The 16,406-nt window shown below is 26.4% G+C and overlaps 1 protein-coding gene across 1 annotated transcript; it reads right to left on the bottom strand.

Moving 5' to 3' along the window:
- Positions 1-4,156: 4,156 nt before the first annotated feature.
- Positions 4,157-15,965, bottom strand: LOC145834677 (uncharacterized). Its single transcript, XM_082942170.1, has 11 exons — positions 15,928-15,965; positions 13,217-13,369; positions 10,826-10,964; positions 10,462-10,628; positions 10,094-10,265; positions 8,855-9,300; positions 8,544-8,660; positions 6,847-7,020; positions 5,080-5,245; positions 4,742-4,921; positions 4,157-4,669 (listed from the first exon to the last, which is right to left on the bottom strand). The coding sequence occupies exons 1-11, from the start codon at positions 15,961-15,963 to the stop codon at positions 4,500-4,502; spliced, it is 1,920 nt and encodes a 639-aa protein (XP_082798296.1). The 5' UTR covers positions 15,964-15,965; the 3' UTR covers positions 4,157-4,499.
- Between the last annotated feature and the right edge of the window lie 441 nt (positions 15,966-16,406).

Here is a 16,406-nt window from a genome sequence, read left to right on the forward strand (position 1 = left end):
CTAAATTGTGAGTATTGTCATTAATCTATTATTTTCTAGTTCCGTCTCTTAAATTGAAATTTCTAAATTAGTTAAATTGAAGTTAATTTTACTGTGGTTTGCATAAATTTGAATAAACTCTGCTGTTGATAAAATAAAATTGTAGTTAATTGTACTTTTGATTTTGCATAAATTTAAATAACTAAACTTTGGTGTTAATAGATCATTATATTGAAATTATCTGTAAATTGGTTATACAAAATTGAATAAATAAGCTTTGTTGTGGATAATTAGTTAAGAAGCAAGCTGCTTTTTGGTGCTCTTAATAATCTCTGAAATTTACAAACCAAATTTGATTAATCTAAATATCTAAAATATCTAAAATATCTAAATATCTAAAATATCTAAATTTAATTAAATAACTAGTGGGCCATACCTAACTATTATATAGTATATAGTGGGTATAGCATAATGAGTAATAGAGCCAAGCCCACCAAAAAGGATAGTATGTTCTCTAAAGAGGACATACATCATACCTTAGACAAGGTCAACAACCCCGAAACTCGCTGTAGCCAGCGAAACATTGACAGAGGAATCAATAAAAGGGGTGTTGACCCACACTCTTCGCGCCGTAGCCAACCTGGTCCATCAGACCAACCACAAGCAACGTGCGAAAGATAAGGACTAAAGATAAATAAAGCAAAATAAGGGGTGTGTAGCTCGATGACCAAAAGGTCTTTGTATACATCCGGTCCTTTGACCAAAGTTTTTGGGCGTCAACTTTTTATCGTGTTTTATAAACTTAAACTTTAAAAAAGTTGAAGAAGTTTACAGAAATTAAAAAGGTGTTATATAAAAATATCAAGTGCTTAACTGTAAAGCAAAAACTTTAACACAAGTTTCCCCCAAACAAATAAGGTGCCTAAACTTTTATTATTTTTTTGTAAAACAAACTAACCTACTTATAGGCAACTCAGGATCTGAATTCATTAAGTTTAATTTGTACAAAATTTCATAAATCTAAGTTAAAATGACCAAACAAGACCACATTAACAGGATTTTTTTCTTATTAAATACTTGCACCTCTGAAAATCGTGGTTTTGTTTTTAAGTTTAATAATAATTCGAAGTTTACTTTTTGATATTTTTTATTTATGTTTACACAGTATAGCTACGAATATCGAAAACTTTAATCAAAAGATTATTAATACTTCATAACTCATTTTGTAAAAATAATCATCCGTAAAAGAAGTTTTTAAATTGAGTAGTTAAACTCAAAGCCTTTACAAAAAAAAGTATACTAAAACATTCAATTTGTTTAAGCATTATATCACTTTATTAACCGGAATATTTTGCTCAGTTTAACTGGAAAAACTTCAGTGAATGTTTGTTTAATATCTAAGTTAATATTCTGAGGGAGAGCAATTCACATTGTTAAAAAAATTAAATTATTTTCATTCACTTTATTAGATGCCTCACATTTATTATACGACCTTTACATTATTCTCATAAACTAAGTGAGTTTTAAGCTTATGTAATATTACTAAGAAAATTAAACGAAAAAAAAAGTATGGTTAAGACTATAGAACTTGAAAAGTTATTGTTAAAACTAAATGCACCAAAAGTAAAGACAATTTACAATAATCATCTGACATAAAGTTTTGTTTAGAGTACTTTAAAAAAATTATATATATATTTGGAATAATCTTATTGAAAGAAACAAGTTAACCTTTTAAAAATAGTGTAAAAATATGAAATATTGAGGTTAAGTTGATGAACGATGATTTAAATAAAAATATATCACTATTCGTATTTAAATTTATGTTTCAACAAAGCCATTGTAGCAACTTAGGACAGGTTGAAATTAAGTGTAAGTAATATTTCGTAAAAATATACTGTTTTCAGTCATTTAATTTTTAAACGTATTTTAAAACAAAGTGAACTAACATACTTTTTGTTATCGTTACCCATTAAACACAAACAAATCTCTGTTATTTCTAGTAATTTAGACTTTGCTTTGTTAATATTAAATGCATTTTCACTAGTTATAACACAAACATCTCATCCAGAGTTATGAATAATAATTTAAACATGTTTTTTCAATTTTATTAATATAATTTTTGATAGTTAAATTTTTTCATGTGTTGTATTAGGCTATAGTTATACTTAAAAAGATACAAAAACTTTAGTATTTTCTATCTCACAACTATTTAACGTTGAAGATCGATAAAAAGACAAAACCACTCATTTAATTTTTTAAATACCTTATCGAAAAGTTATAATTTGTACTTTCATTATAAAGACAACTTAGTATTTATTCACAGTACATCATTAAATTTAAATAATTTTAGTAATCCATCACCTAGAAAATCCCCACAAATAACCAGCTATACAGTGAGAAAGGTGAAACATAACTTTATCTTGTTACCATCTGACATTAACTTCTTTAAACAGGGTTGCCGTTCGTTTTTTCAAAATCTTTTCCAGGTTTTCCAAATTTCTTTCAGGTTTTTAAAAGTACACATTTTTGGGTCTATTTTTAGTTTTAAGTTAATTTCTATATAAGAAACTGTGTTAAATAGTATAAAAGCATTGAAAAGATACTGTAAAGTTACTTTAAATGTGTTATAAAATTTTTTATGATGATGACAAAAAAATCTTATTTATATAATAGATTTTTTGTGTTAAATCGAAATTTTACTAAGGAAAATGTTAAAATTTTTAAAAATTCTAGGTTTTTTGATCAAAATTTCTCAAATTCCAGGTTATTTTTGCCTAAATTGTCGAATTCCAGGTAAAGTGGCAACCATGTTTAAACCTTTTCAAGTAGGCAGGAAAATTTACAAAAAAATCATTTGAGGGTTGGCTTTTTTAAGTTAAATTCTTAGCGGGACGCATAGTATTTATAAGCTGTACTAAACAGCTTTAAAAACTTCAAAGTATTAATAAGCATTTTTGGTACTAAAAATAAAGGCACATTTCGAAATATTTGTTTTGGAAACGTTGAACTTAGTTGATTAACACAAAATATTTTAAGGTTAACAGTACACAGTAGGCCAAAAATTTCCGGTCCGCCTACTCCATATACTTATCAAAGCCTAAAGATTTAGTTTAGTACTTTTTTTCATCTAGTTAGATTCACTAAAAAATAAGTAAAATTTATCATAATACATCACTTAAAGATCTTGGAAGTTTAAATATAAACATATTTAAATTTTAAGAAAATATGCTACATGAAAACTTTGTTAAACATATATCTTCGAAACTAAAAAATATTGTATTCGAAAGCATATATTTTTCAAAAACATTTTTTTGTATCCAAAAGTTTGTAAAACTTAGGTAGTCACAAATGTACCATAGTAAATTATTTTAGTAGAATAAACCTATTCACGTAATAGTTGATGTTCAACAATTTTTTTTTAATTCTTAATTTACTGTTTACAGATTTATCAAAGTTTAAGAACCAATGGTTTATGCTACTTTTTTAATTTCTTCTTTAATTTGATAGTCTATTATTGATATCATTGTATTTATTTTTATACAGATTCTTAATTAATTTAGCAGAACTAAGTTATTTTCAAAAGAAAAATCTTGTATGCCATATCTTTTAGTTTGTTTAAGTTAAGAACACTGTTTTTTTTTAAATTATATGCTTAGTTTGTATATTGTCGCACATTACATATAACTTTCTTAAATAATAGTAAATACTACCAAAAAATTATTCAAAACAAGGCAAAGCCATATTTAATTTCTTATTGTTCATTTTTATCCGGTATTTTGGGAAGACCAACAGGAAATCTTAACGGTAAGTATTTAACTAATGCTTCTAATGTTAATAAAATTCAAAATAAACATAAATTTTTTAATTCAAAATGTTATTTGATGTAAATTTTACATTTCCAAAAAAGTAAACTTGTACAAACATGGTTTGTTTTAATATTTATGGTTTTACATATAATCAAATTATACAAATAATTTCCAAAATAAACATAATTTCGTAAACAATAAGTATGAACTCAATTTAACCATATAACTAACACATCCGCACAAAATGGTTAATTTTAGCTCTTAAAAGTATATATAAACTTTAGAAAACTTATAATTATAGTTTTGTAAGAGGTAACCAACTAAAATATTTTTTAAAACAAAGCTTAAAATCATAAATAAACGCAGTAAAGTTAGTTGTATAAAAAATAAGATGTTTAAAACATCATTGAAAAATAAATCAGTGGTTATAAAAAAGCAATTAATAACAAAAATATATAAAAACTGTTGTATGACTTTCAAATTTAAAAAAATACGAAACTATTTTAAATTCTACATTGTAATTGTACATTGAAAATAAAAAAATTTTTTGCTAAGCAAACAAAAATTAAAAAACTCATATGGACTTGAAACCCAAAAAAAAAAAGACAACTACAAAAGAGCAGCAAACTATATGTTTTTTTTTTCCAAGCTATCAATTAATTTCTTCACAGTATTTGTAGACTTTGTAGGTGCCATAAAAAATGTTTTGTGACGTCACGATGACGAAACGAAGCACTCGTCGCACAGCAGGTGCTTGTGAAAGTTGGCGGGATGGAGGGTGCAGGTGGGGTGGAAGCTTCGGAGGCAGTGGCGGCACAACGTCAGTTCCTCCTTGCGCACCTCCCCACAAACCGCACATTTCCACAACTCCCTCGAGTGCGACGCTGGAAGTGAGTAACAAAAAATGAATCAGCTCTTTTAATTTTATTTATATATAAAAAGTAATTTTAACTAACCGTAATGAAAAAGAGAGTCTTGTCCCTCTCCGTCAAAAGCCTTCAGCAGTTTATCAAAATTTTCGTTCAAAACGTCGATGTGTTGCGGATTGGCCGGCAGCCGAAGGTCGTGTTTGCTGAGCAAAATTCCCTTGTTGTACTTTTGGAGAGCTGCTGGAGTGCAGTATTTAAGTATGAACTCTGTAAAGTTTTGTTGAAAGATGAACTTAATATATTTTAATGATAGGAGTTCCATTTCTATAACCTTTATTATTTACTTTCAGTCATGATTACTAAAGCAATAATAATAAAAACGTTAAAAATATATTGATATTAAAACTAGTTAAATAAAAATAAACCAATTCGTTTATCGTGAACACTTTGTTCTTCTCCTTGGTAATAGTCAATGTCGTCAACTATGACGTCATCGCTAGTTATTGTCACATCTCTGACGTTATAATCATCATGAGCTGATATGTCCGAGTAAACTTGCTGATGGCTCGTTTGACTATTGACTTCTTGATCCTACAAATGAATATTTATATTTGAAAACAGTATCCGATTTCTGACGAAGTATAAAAAATAAAGACCAGTAAGAATGTTTATTCAAAAATAAAAAGAGTATAATTAAACTAAAATACTTTATAATTATTTTATATAAGTGTTTTTAAAACAATAATTAATTAAATATATTATATTGATGGACTTAAAATTGTGCTAGCTTGGTCAAAAACACATTTGAACAGCAATTTTTAATGTGGATAGTTCGTTAGTACACAAACATATATGATCAAAATATAAATAATAAAGTTAAAATAAGTAAGATGAATAAAAGTAAAAACATGGTTGATGCTGGTAATTAGTAACTTTTTTAGAGGTTTATTGTTAAAAGCAGGGTTTCCTAAACTGCAAAGTATCATCCTTCTAGGGAAGTTATCAGCGGACGTTATCTAGTAAGGCAGCGAGTAATTAACTAGTTAAGGCCATAGGGGGGGGGGGGGGGTAAGCCATGTTTTTTACAAGTTGATCTTATTTTATAGAGTTTTTTTTTAGCTTCAAGATGCTTTTTATCGTTTTAAAAAACTTGAATTAATTTTTGAGATATGGTCAGTCAAAGTCGGCCGCATAATAGGTTCCCTATGGGAAGAGAAAACTAATACAGCGAAAAAAGACTATTTTATTTATAATCTATCTCCTCCTAAATTTTTCAAGCAATCTTCTTCAAACTTTCACAGTCTAATCTTTATACAATAACAAAAACACTTTTAATCGGAACTTAAAAAAAAAAAAAAATTTTTTTTGAAATAAAAACACTTCTTTTTTTAATTTTTGTGATAAAATTTTTATTTTTTCAAACTACTAAATCTCATAAGTAACGTTTTTTCCTTTCAGTATAAGAAACATTTCCTGAAAATTTGAAGAAGATTGCTTGAAAAATGAAAGAGGAGATAGATTTTTATTGAATCTAATAATTTCCAAGAAAATTGACCCCAAAAAATGTGCGGTCCATACATTTGTATAGGAAACTTTTTACAAAAAATTAAATATCTCAAAAGTTAAATGATACTTTTTAATTCTATAAAAACTGGCTCGTAGTTTGTATTTAAATATTTCATATAAAAGCCAAAGTTAATTTTTGTAAAAAATTTACTGACCGAGGGTAAGGGTTAGGGGTGAAAGTAATAGTAAAATAGAAAAAATAAATTAAAAAATATCTAAAGAAAAAATTCAACTCGTGCAAAATTGTCTGCTCGTGCAAAAGTGTCTTCGTGCAAAAGTAACCCTTCGTGCAATTTAATCCCCTCATGCAATTTAGTCCGCTCGTGCAAATTTGACACCTACCCATTTTATTAAGTTTCCGAGCAAAAAAAAAAAACTAATACCAATAATTAAAATTACATAAATGACCAAATAGCCATATTAAACATAAGTAGTTCTCTACACATAGACAAACATTTTACACTGATTGAAAAACACTGTCTAGAAAAATCACTAACCATTTCATCAACCACCTAAATTATTCGAACTTTACTTATAATTTTCTAGAAAAAAAAAACTATGACCCTACTAACCAAACGGCAACCATGTATAAACAAGAAACTTAAAAGAATAAGAAAATAATTAACTTTTTGTGCAGTGACGGCGGAAAGTATTTTGACAGGGTAGCCGTTCTTTCGGAGTGAATGGGAGTTGCAACTTGCTACTAGAAGCTTCAACTTCTTACTAATTTCTACCAATTCAGTATAGTGAACATCTCTCGTCAATAAACATCCTTGCAACGAAACACACATTTGCGCAACCTTGTATTTAAAATTAACTATTTAGGAAAAAATTTTAAACAATAATTTAATAAACTTATATACTCATTTTTATATAAAAAGTTAAGAGACTATTTTGTTCGGAATATCTATATGTCAGTATTCTTGTAATAAATTTTAAATTGTAAGGCAATGCAACATCAAAAAAAAAACAAACGTAGAAACTTTGTTAATTTAGTTTTCACTCGTTAGTTTTGTGTTATCTAAAACAGTTCAGAAAAAAATGTTTACTGTAAACTTATACTCCCTGCATATGAAACAAAAAAAAATTAACTTAGTAAATATAAACAGTTACTTAAAGTAAAGAAACTAGTGTTATGGAATCAGATCTTAAAAGAATTTTGTACTCCAAGTAAGAAACCAACAACAAGATATTTATTTATGCTTACTCTCAGTAATACATTTAAAAAAATTTGCAAAAGTCATCAGAGCCAGTGCAGTATGATAATTGATAAAACAAAATTTCATCATACCACAATGATTACTAGATCACAAGCTTTTGGTAGACTAAAAACTTTGCTTCTTTTTCATGGAAACTTGTAAGTCAGTCTTATCACAAAAAGATTTGCCTACAAACAGTTTTAAGAGTTACCACGAAGCTATCATTTGCTATTATGACCAACTACGTCATTTCGCTCTGATGACTCTCGCCAATTTCCTTTGATATTTTTAACAACGATCGTGCTCGCAAGTTGACAATGTTTTATAATTTAGTTGAATATGTGTTATAATTTACACTGCAATTAGACAACCTAACGTCATTAATCACATTTACAAACGGTAGCTTTGTGGTTAAACATTAAAAGTATATGTAGTAATTTGACTTTTGCAGTTATCTTCAGTAACTACTGGTTTAATAGTTTCAATGGTATCAAAACCAGGGTTTCAGTTTATTTACTAAGTAAAATATATTAGTCAAACGCCAAAACATTAAATCTAAATGTCCTGTTTTTATTCAGTAAAGTATTTGCAATCTACACATACTAAAACAAAGAAACAATAAATAAATGCCGCTTTGATTATATCAATAGTCTTAATAAGATATACTCTTTTAATATAAGAATAAATTATAAAATAAACAAAACAAAAAAGTTCTTTTTTAAACAAAGTAATTTGTAAGAGACAAATCAATAAAACTTAATAGTTAATGATAATAACATATATATATGATTTTAAACTTGTTTTGAAGCTGATGAGTGCATAGGCACGAAACTCGAGTCCTTTGAGTTATACATCTTGAAATAAACTTTTATATATATATATATATATAACTTTGGAACTCTTCCATACATTTTTTTTTAAATTATTGATTTAGAACTAGTAAGGCAGTAGGTTTTAATTGCAATAATAAAAATACTACCTTATAGACAATCATAAATTGTATTTTCACCTTACTTAATATAATCAATTTTGAATATAGATTTTTCAATTTATACAACTAGTTTTAGCCTGAAAAATAAGATACCAGTATAGTATCAAATAACATAAGTCAGAGAAAAAATAACCTCTTTCAAAAGTTTGTTGTACGAAGGAGGAGGGTTGCAATCTTGAACAACTTCTACTATTTGCAGCTTTTCATCTTGCAGGTATATCTCAACTTCTTCCTCCGGTTGCTTGCTATTCTGGTGTTAATTTAATAATGTCATAAGTTACACATTAATATTAAATTAAATTCAAGTAAGGAACAACTGGATGTTTCTAATAGTTGATTTTGTTGTTTTACAAAAATAATATTGTTTGGATTTAGTATTCTTATGATAATGTTTACTCTACAATTAATTTAGTACAATTTATAAATAAAACTGATTCAACCAACCGATTCAACAATGAGCTCAAGAGGTAGCGGTTGTGTGTGACACGGAACACTGACTCTGCTTTGTTTGATTGAACTTTCTGGCGGCTCTGCGATTACTTCAAGACTTCCTAGCTCGTTACCAACAACTGAGCTTTGAATATCTTCGCCTAAAGCTTGGGATCTTTTAATCAAAACACTTCGATTGATAGGCAAGCAAACAGTAACGTTGTTCTTGTTATGAAAATTATGGTCTCTTAAGTTATTGGCGTTATTTAATCTATAGTTAGTTTTGCGTTTTTTTGTTGGGTAGTCAAAATCAGTAGCCACGGCTCTTTTGTTAATAGCCGACTGAATGTTATGCAGATCTTTCCGTTTGGTCAACAATAGCTTTTGCTGGTCCATACTAACTGGATCTGATCGAATATCTTGCAATATTTTTTGTTTTGTACTTCCAGACAAAATTTTACCTTGGAATATGTAATAAGTTACAAATAATATATTTAGAACGTTACCAGAAAATATTTATATGAAGAGTAAAATCTAACAATTTTTCAATTTTCGAATCGAAAATTATACTCCGAAGTTAAAAGTAGGTATAATAAATAAAATAATCAAAATGACCTTAACATCTTTTAGCATAGTTATATATACTTTTTTTTAACTTAATGTTTGATTTAACAGAAAAAGTGCACTGTGTTCAGTATTAAACTAATAACTAAATTAATTTCTCTAATGCTTTTGGATTAATAATGCTTCAAAAACAAGTAGAAATAATTTTTAAACAGATTTTACTAAAGAAAACATTTTAAACTTAAGGTGTACCAATGCCAACCCGTTAAGTTTTTAAATACAATGTGTTGTACTACGAATGGAAGCTTTAAACAAGAACCTGCTTTAGGATTAAGCATTGAAACAAAAAATTCTTTTCAGATTTTTTTTAAACAAATTAATTGCTTTTATTACTAACAAGTAGCTTTCTTGTTCCATTAAAATACCAAGTTGGTAAGTATAAAGAATTAAAAACCCAAAACTTTTTCAATAATTACATTTTGACATTGAAAGCTATACTCTGACGATAAAAGTAAGTATAAAAATATAACTATTCAAATAACTTTAAAAATTTTTTAAGTATGATTTTATTCCTTTTTTTCAACTAACCTTATAAACTAATTAATTTAACACAAAAATGCACTGTACTTAGTAATAAATAAGTAAAATAAGTAACCACGAGGCTTAAAATTATGAAAAACAAGCATGAACCATATAGCAATGACTTTTCTCCTTTGGAAAACGAAATGTGACTTAATTCTTCGTCATGTCCATAATGGTCTAGTATAGCATCCACGCGAATTCTCGTTGTTCCATCAGTTAATTTTTCCTCTGTAGCAGCTAACCTAGCTGGACAGCACTGTCCTATCTTTCTGTATCCAACCTATTGCATACAAGTAATGTACTTTCTTTAATCACATAAAAATTATAACATTACTTCAGAAGTATTTTATAACTTTACTTGTAAAATATATGAAATGTAATTTGGTAAGTACATGTGTTTATACTTTCGATTTATATAAGTAAATTATTTAAGTTTTTCCTCAATATTTTACATAAAAGATAACAAGATAACTTACAGCTTTAATTTTTCTTTTTCTCTTGTCTCCAGGTAGTGGTTTGTAACTGCCACTTCGGTTACAGTTAAATATTTTGTGTAAGCTTCCATCTTTTTTTCTCCAGTCACTTTTAAATACGAACCTAGTACATGTACACTTTTCAACTTCTTCTTTCCATGCATTGAACTCTGCATATTGTAATTTTGTTTAGAAAGGATTGCCTATATATCTCGAGGTTTTTAGAGGTGATGTTTACAATCTTTTTAAGTAGCTATAATACTAGCGAATTTGCATAGTTGAAAGTCTGATTTAAAATACAAAATTAGAAACAAAGTAGTCTGAAGTTAACGTTTAAAATAAAAATAAGTTTTTCTAGTTTAAGTACCTATCCATGATTCGAAATAAAAAAAAGAAGTTTCAATAAAAATTTCATGTACTGACGATAAATGATTTAAAAGCTCTTCCATCAGACTAAACTCAGCATCACAACCAAATTCTAAACACTTGATATTTTTGGGAGTTACCTGCATTTTAAATAAAAGCTATATTAAAAACAGACAAGGGTTAATACAATTAAAACCTTTTTTTTGTTAAGTTAAAACAACTTTAAATACAAAACAGTTTAAAATTAATTTTGCACTTAAAAATAAAACATGTTGTAAAAAACTTGGAAATATTCCTTTACATATTTTATGTGAAATTACTGTAAAATTTAGTAATAAAAAAAATGTAAGCATGTTTAAAGATATTTGGATAGGTGTCAAGTTATTTTGGAGATAAACATTATAACACACAAAAAAAAATTGAAAAGGATTTAAATAAAAAAACATTCGTGTTTGATAACAAAAAAAAGTGTAAATAAAAAAAAAACTATATCAGCTGTAAGCAGGGTTCGTGCGCGAAATTTTTTTCATTTAGCCTGACTGAGACCAATTTAGCCTGACATTTTTTCAAAGTAAGGAAAATCCCATTTAGAAGTCATTTTAGGTATTGGGGGGTCTTGATTAGTACTATTGTAGTCTCTGACTTCAATCAGCTTTAACTCAAAAATATTTTGAGCTTTAAAAATATGCAAAAAGCAACTCATAGCTTAGTTACAACTCAATAAAATAAGACTAAATTGTGAAAAAGGTGATTGACCCCTCCCCCCCTTATGCCCCTTATATAACAAATTCAGTGATAAGTTTTAAAATAAGTGTTATATCTAATCTAATACTAGTGTAAAACTTTAATACATATTACTAAACACAATTGTTCAACTTAATTAAGCACTATAAAATTATTATAACCAGAAGATTTATAATAAAACGACGTGCATTGTCGTGTATTAATAAAATAAGTATTAAAATTCAAACAAATAGCTAAGTTATCGAACTAAACTGTAATGTTTAAACTGTATTTTTTTATGAATTTTCAGAATTATGACGTATACAATGTACTCAAAACAAAATAACAAAGATTCTTAAAAATTTTTGAGAGATTCAACAAAAGGTTTTAAGCATTTATTTTTACAAATACTGACTGATTTTATCTTTAAAAACTAAATCTTTATTTAGAAACAAATTCACATCTCAATTTGATCTTAAAGAGATTTCTCAATTTTTTTTATCAAAACTTTTTAAGCTTTTAAACTGAGAAAAACTGAGATTCTCAAATTTTTAAATAAAAAACTGATTTAGACTAACTTAGCCTGACGCGCACGAACCCTGAATTTGTTTTTATAAAAACTATTAACTTAAAATCTTTATTAACTATTAACCTCTAAAAATATAAAGAAAATATTTTATTTAATGAACACATGTATACACCTACTTTAGCTTCTATTCTTTAATTACAGTATTTATTTTTTACAGAACCCAGTTGAAGTGTTTTGATTTGTTAACACACAAAAACATATGTTGGTACAGTAAAGGAAGATCACTGTACAATTTGTTTTTATTTATATTCCAGTGAACTTGTTTCACTAGGATCTTTTGTTAGCAAACACTTAAATCTATATTTTGAAAAATTAATTTGTTTTTATTTATTTCTTATTCTCCTTACTTTAGAGAACCTTTGGCAATTGAAGATCATTACTAAACTTTCCAGGATGCTTCAAAACATTATAATGATAACAAACTTACAGTTTTAACTAAAAGACGTTACATATATTACTTAAGTGTATTGGAATCCCTTTTTATAAAAACCTATGAGCCAAAGTAGTGTAAAAAAAGCCTATTTACAATACTAACTTGTATAAATTGTTACTTTTTTATCTTTAATTGAAATTTACTTAAAAATTTTATTTAGTTTAGTTTTTAAATGTTTTTTGATTGCATAAGTTTTTTTTTATTGTGATAGTGTTGAAATTTTAAGTATTCAATACTATAGCTTTATTCCTTTTAAATAAGTACATTAACTAAATTCCGATAATCATACTTTACTATTACGTTTTCATAGGCGTTTTTTTTTAGTTATATTTACGTTTATATAAATTTGAAAATTGTATTTACATATTTTATTGTAATATTTTATCATCTTAAGTTCCTATTTATTTACTTATGCTTTAATAAGTCTTGTTTACTTAATTTTACCAATTCTTATCTTAAGAGTATTTATTTCACATTTTAAATTTACCTCATTATTGCGTACCTATTATCAAGCTTTCATATATGTTATCATTATATTATATATCTTAGTTATACACAATAGTAGTTAAAAAGTATGTTTTGAAAATTTTTATACTTGAATAAAAAGTATTTGTGGATATTTTCTACATAAGAGTTCAATTACTAACGGGTTGAATTCCATGATATTTTTTCAGATGAAAATTTAAAGACTTTTTGTACTGATACCTTTTTGTACAAATGTGACATAAAAATGGTTTATCAACTTCTGACTTTTTAATGTTACTTTCTGTTTTAACAACTTCTTCAAACCCCTTATATACCTGAAACAATTTCACTATTATAATCATTTAACAAGTAAAGAAATATTAAAACTAAACTTAATTTAAAAGTAAAACATTGAGCTAAAGTGTAATAAAACATGATGTCAAAAATTTTATATACCATTTGCAACTTATTATTAACAGATTACTCATTTTGTTTTATATTTTATTTCACAAAGCTTTTCGAAACTATACAAGTTACATTTTCAAGTGATAAATGTTAAATGAAATTTGAAAAAAATTGGTTAGTGAACAGTTCAAAAAATAACTTTAAATTATGATATATGAATAAATTAAAATAAATACAAAACTTAGAGGTTTAGCAAGTAAAACTAAAGTAAAGGTATGTTTATCAATAAATTGTTAATAATTTTGCTTTTCCATTTAATGCTATTTGAGTATTTAAATTAGGTCTCTCTTCCTCAATCAATATTGATTCCAGGCTGTAGAGTTTGCTTTGTTTACATCGTTTCAAAACTTATCTTTTGAACTATGTCAGAGTTTTGACAGGGTGTGCAATTAAAAAGATGTTCAAATATTGCGCTGTTTTTATATGTTCCGCAGTGGTCTGTAATTTGTTGGAATATTTGCCGTGATGTTTCTCCAATGTAAGAGATGCTCTGATCTGCAGAGCAGGTGTATTTATAAATAACATTTGCATCAAGTACTTCTAAGCATTTACTTTTGTTGCTTAAGTAGTCAGAATTTTTTTTGCTGGTGTAAGCGGGTTTAATATTAATGTTGTGCTTTTGAAATGTGGATGCTATTAGTTTTTGGAATCTTATTGAACAACTACCTATGTAAACTGTTATGAAATAAGAGCAGTTTTTGGTTTCTGTTTTTTTTTTTTTGTGTTAATATTTTTATTTTGTTTAAATGTTAAGTTGTCGATTTTGTGAGCATCAAAGAATTTGTTCATTTTGGACTCTATAAGGTTTTTTGGATACTGATTCTTAAGCAAAAAGTTTTTAATTTTTGTAAGTTCATCTTTGAAAACAGGTATATATTTAGCACTCTGTTTAGATAAAAGTTGATTAAACTGAGTTCTCAAGATTTTGGACAAATACTAGTCTATTGCATTATTAGACCTGTGTCTGTTGCTTTTCTGTACACATTTGTGTGTAGTTGGTTTGATACTTGTTTTACTTCAATGTCAAGAAACGGTAGTTTTCCGTCAACTGATCTTTCTAAGGTGAATTCTAAGTTTGGGTGTAGAGTATTAATTTCATGATAGAAGTTTGTTAATTCATTTTGTTATGTGTGACTACGAATATATCATCTACATATCTTGTGTAGAATAGAGGTTTTGTTTTTGAATTTGTTTGTAATTGGTAATTTTCTTTTGATGCTACAAACCAATTGGCTAGGATTGGGGCCAATGGGCTGCCCATTGAAATATAAATAATAGTACTAATGTCAAAAATGTTCTTTATTACATAAAACTTACTTCCTTAAAATATTGTGAAAAAAAATCAATTTATTAATATATTTAGCTACAACAGAATAAACTTTATACTAACAAATTGTGTGTAATGTTTCAAAAACTAATATAAATACTAAAATTTCAAGCTAATCATTTTTTGATAAAAATCCTATCAAAGCATGTTCGCTAGAATGTATAACTAAAACAATCTGCACAGTAATTTTTATATTTTTAGGTTCAGTTACTTTTTGGATCTTGATAAGTGCATGGAACTGTGAATTAACACAGAGAAACATATGTCCATTTAATAAAGAATTGTACTGTGCAAATTGCTATTATTATGAAATTTAAAATACTAACTTTACATTATATATCATTTCAGGTGTTAAATATTATCGTTAACAATTTGGTATGTCTTCAATCACATTTCAAAATTGAATAGTATTAATCCATTTACCCATACTTAAAATATTAGAACATAAGTGACCAGTAATTATACAATAAGTTACAAAAGACACACAATTTCAAAAAAACTAATTATATTTCGAGCAATTCTCATCAGTAGAGTACAAAGCTAACAAGTAATAAGATTTTACAAACTTATATAGTAACCAGGTAATCAAGTAATCATAAAGTAATCAAGATATTGATAAAAGACAAAAGCAATTAGCAACGGTTAACATCATATAAGTTTACTTAAGTTATAATTGATCTGAAGCAAAACAAAACAAAAAGTTTAAAAATACTTAAAAACCAGAAGTTTGCAAAAAAAAAAGGTTTTTGTTAGCTTAAAAAATAAAACTTACCTTCTTATCAAATATTTACAAAAAAAAAAGTTTAAAAAGCTTTTTCAGGAAATATGTATAATTAAAATATAAATATTTTGATAAACACTTGTACTTGCATCTATGACAATTAAAAAGTTAATTAACTTATAAAAATCTATTTTAGGTTATTTATATTTTGTACTAGATATATAATCTACAATTAAAAACAAACTATACAACTTTAAATAATTTTCAATTGTATTTAAAAGTTGTTGGTAAAATATTTAGTCATTAAAAGTAAATTTTTATCGAATTCTACTTACTATTTTTACATAACACACTACCATATAAGTTTAATATAAACTTACTGGCATTTCTATTTCACATTCAGCGTCACCTTCCATTTTAATGACTGTAAAAGTTTGTTAGAAATTTGTTAAAACTTAATATAAAAATTACCTTAAATTTTTTTTAGTTACACTTTTAAGAAAGGGCGTTGTTAGATTTGTATAATAATATAAGGTTGAAAATTTTATTTGAAATACTAGTATATAAAAAATTTAGTTAAATTAACAACACATATTTTTAACAAATAACAAAATATTTTTTTTTAAACAAAACAAAATACTAATTCAAATACTCTGTAGTTCAATTAATACTAAAAAAAATTTACTATTCGGCTTTCAATCAAATCTACTGAGTCTAAATCTTAGAGCTCAATTGACAGAACTAGAAAGTATTTGACCTATCTCTTTATAAACTTAAAAAATTCATAATTATAAAAGTAAGCAGGGTTGCCACTCAATTTTTTTTATAATTTTTTACAGGTTTTCTAAATTTTTTCCAG

The sequence above is a fragment of the Thalia democratica genome, chromosome 4 (genome assembly GCF_965202585.1).
Source record: "Thalia democratica chromosome 4, ktThaDemo2.hap1.1, whole genome shotgun sequence".
NCBI classification, from domain to species: domain Eukaryota; kingdom Metazoa; phylum Chordata; class Thaliacea; order Salpida; family Salpidae; genus Thalia; species Thalia democratica.